The 1,698-nt window shown below is 43.1% G+C and overlaps 1 protein-coding gene across 1 annotated transcript; it reads left to right on the plus strand.

Moving 5' to 3' along the window:
- Positions 1–572: 572 nt before the first annotated feature.
- On the plus strand, positions 573–1,694 carry LOC125198283 (protein phosphatase 2C 51-like; the record flags this gene model as incomplete). The annotated part of the gene is made up of 2 exons (XM_048096661.1): positions 573–1,257; positions 1,677–1,694. Coding segments are annotated over exons 1-2 (618 nt in total), but the record flags the coding sequence as incomplete, so codon positions are not given.
- Positions 1,695–1,698: the final 4 nt, after the last annotated feature.

Below are 1,698 nucleotides of genomic sequence, written 5' to 3' on the forward strand. Positions count from 1 at the left end.
ATCAGCTTCGGACACGAATAATTATACGACCACCTAACTAAACATCAACGACACGTGTCACCCAACAACCGAAGCTCTCAACGTCCCAAACTCCCCATGCATCTAATTATCAAAACAAGATACTTTTCCACATACCACTCGCCACGTCTCTCAATTCCCTCCCCCCATCAAATCACCCCTCTTATTTCGTTTTTTTAATGCTATAATAATAATTTGGCAAGCTCATTATAATTTTTGTAATGATAATTAATGGATGAAGTTGTCTTGGACCTACTAATTAAATTAAAAAGAGAACAGACACTTTCAATAATAATTTCGGTGTTATGTAACAGAATTAAATGAAAAAAAATAAAAGTATATGCACGCAACTGCGTAATAAATGTGGGAATTGAATAAAGTATTGAACAATAAAAAATTCTACCCAGTGGGCCCCGCACCCTCGCCCCAGTGCCACCTGTCTACATACATCAATTTCGACAGCCCACGTGGTTCGGCGCTTCAATATTTTATTTGACTGCCGCTTTTAAATCCACGTGGCGCCGATCCGCGTCCTTCCATTTAAACGGCTCAGATCTCTCCTCGTCTCGCCCTGCTCATGCATCCGTTTACGCATTCCGTTTTCTATTTATTCACAAATTCACTCTCTTTCGAGATTCAATGGATATGAATTTCGACGAATTGCGGCAAGGATCGATGGCGCCGGAGTGCGAGAGTGGGGAATTAGCGAAACCGAAGAATTTTTGCCGGAAAAGGATGGATCCGCGGCGGATTAAATCGGTTTCGAGTAGGAAAAGGCGATCGGATGTGAGGAAAGAGATCGAATCGATGGAAGGAGCGGTGCTGATTCGGCACGGGGCGGTGTCGATTATCGGCCGGCGGAGGGAGATGGAGGACGCGGTGGCGGCGGAGGTGGATTTTTTACAGAGAGGCGGGAGGAGGTACAGTTTCTTCGGAGTGTACGACGGCCACGGCGGGTGGCGCGTGGCGCGTGATTGCAGCGAGAGGCTGCATAAGGTGTTGGCGGAGATCGTGGAGGGAGATGTTGGGGAGGAGATAGCGTGGGAGAGAGTGATGGCGGTGGGGTTTAGGAAGATGGATGAGGAAGTGAATAAGAGCGGCGCGTTGGTGGCGTCGACCGGGTCGACCGCCGTTGTGGCGGTGGTCGGGGAGGAGGAGGTCGTGGTGGCGAACTGCGGTGATTCGAGGGCCGTGCTTTCGCGCGGCGGTGTTGCCGTACAGATATCCGATGATCACAAGGTAAATTATATTGTTCATATTTTTCATTTTATGTAACTTTGGAAATTAGTTAGAAAAATTATAAAGTAGATTGTTTTTAATTATCTATCTATAGACAATATTGTTTAATTCACGAATGGTGTAGTGCATGTTAGGTTATTATATCATATACAATTTCATTTTAATTTTCATTACGAGATACTGAAAAGAAATCTAAATTTTCTAGTTTTTTTTTACCGGTTTTCAAAGTTATGGGATATATCACAAATTGACCAAATTTCATGATTTTTTCGATAATTTTCTGAAAAAGAAATGTCTCAATTATGATGGGACGAAAGAAATCAATTATAAATTTTATGTTTATTAGTTTCATTTTCAATTTGTGCTAATGAATCTTAACGAAAGCTGATGATATGTTGTTCTTGGTGACATTACAACAGCCCGATAGACCGGACGAGCTAG

Source organism: Salvia hispanica, unplaced genomic scaffold (assembly GCF_023119035.1).
Source record: "Salvia hispanica cultivar TCC Black 2014 unplaced genomic scaffold, UniMelb_Shisp_WGS_1.0 HiC_scaffold_1344, whole genome shotgun sequence".
NCBI classification, from domain to species: domain Eukaryota; kingdom Viridiplantae; phylum Streptophyta; class Magnoliopsida; order Lamiales; family Lamiaceae; genus Salvia; species Salvia hispanica.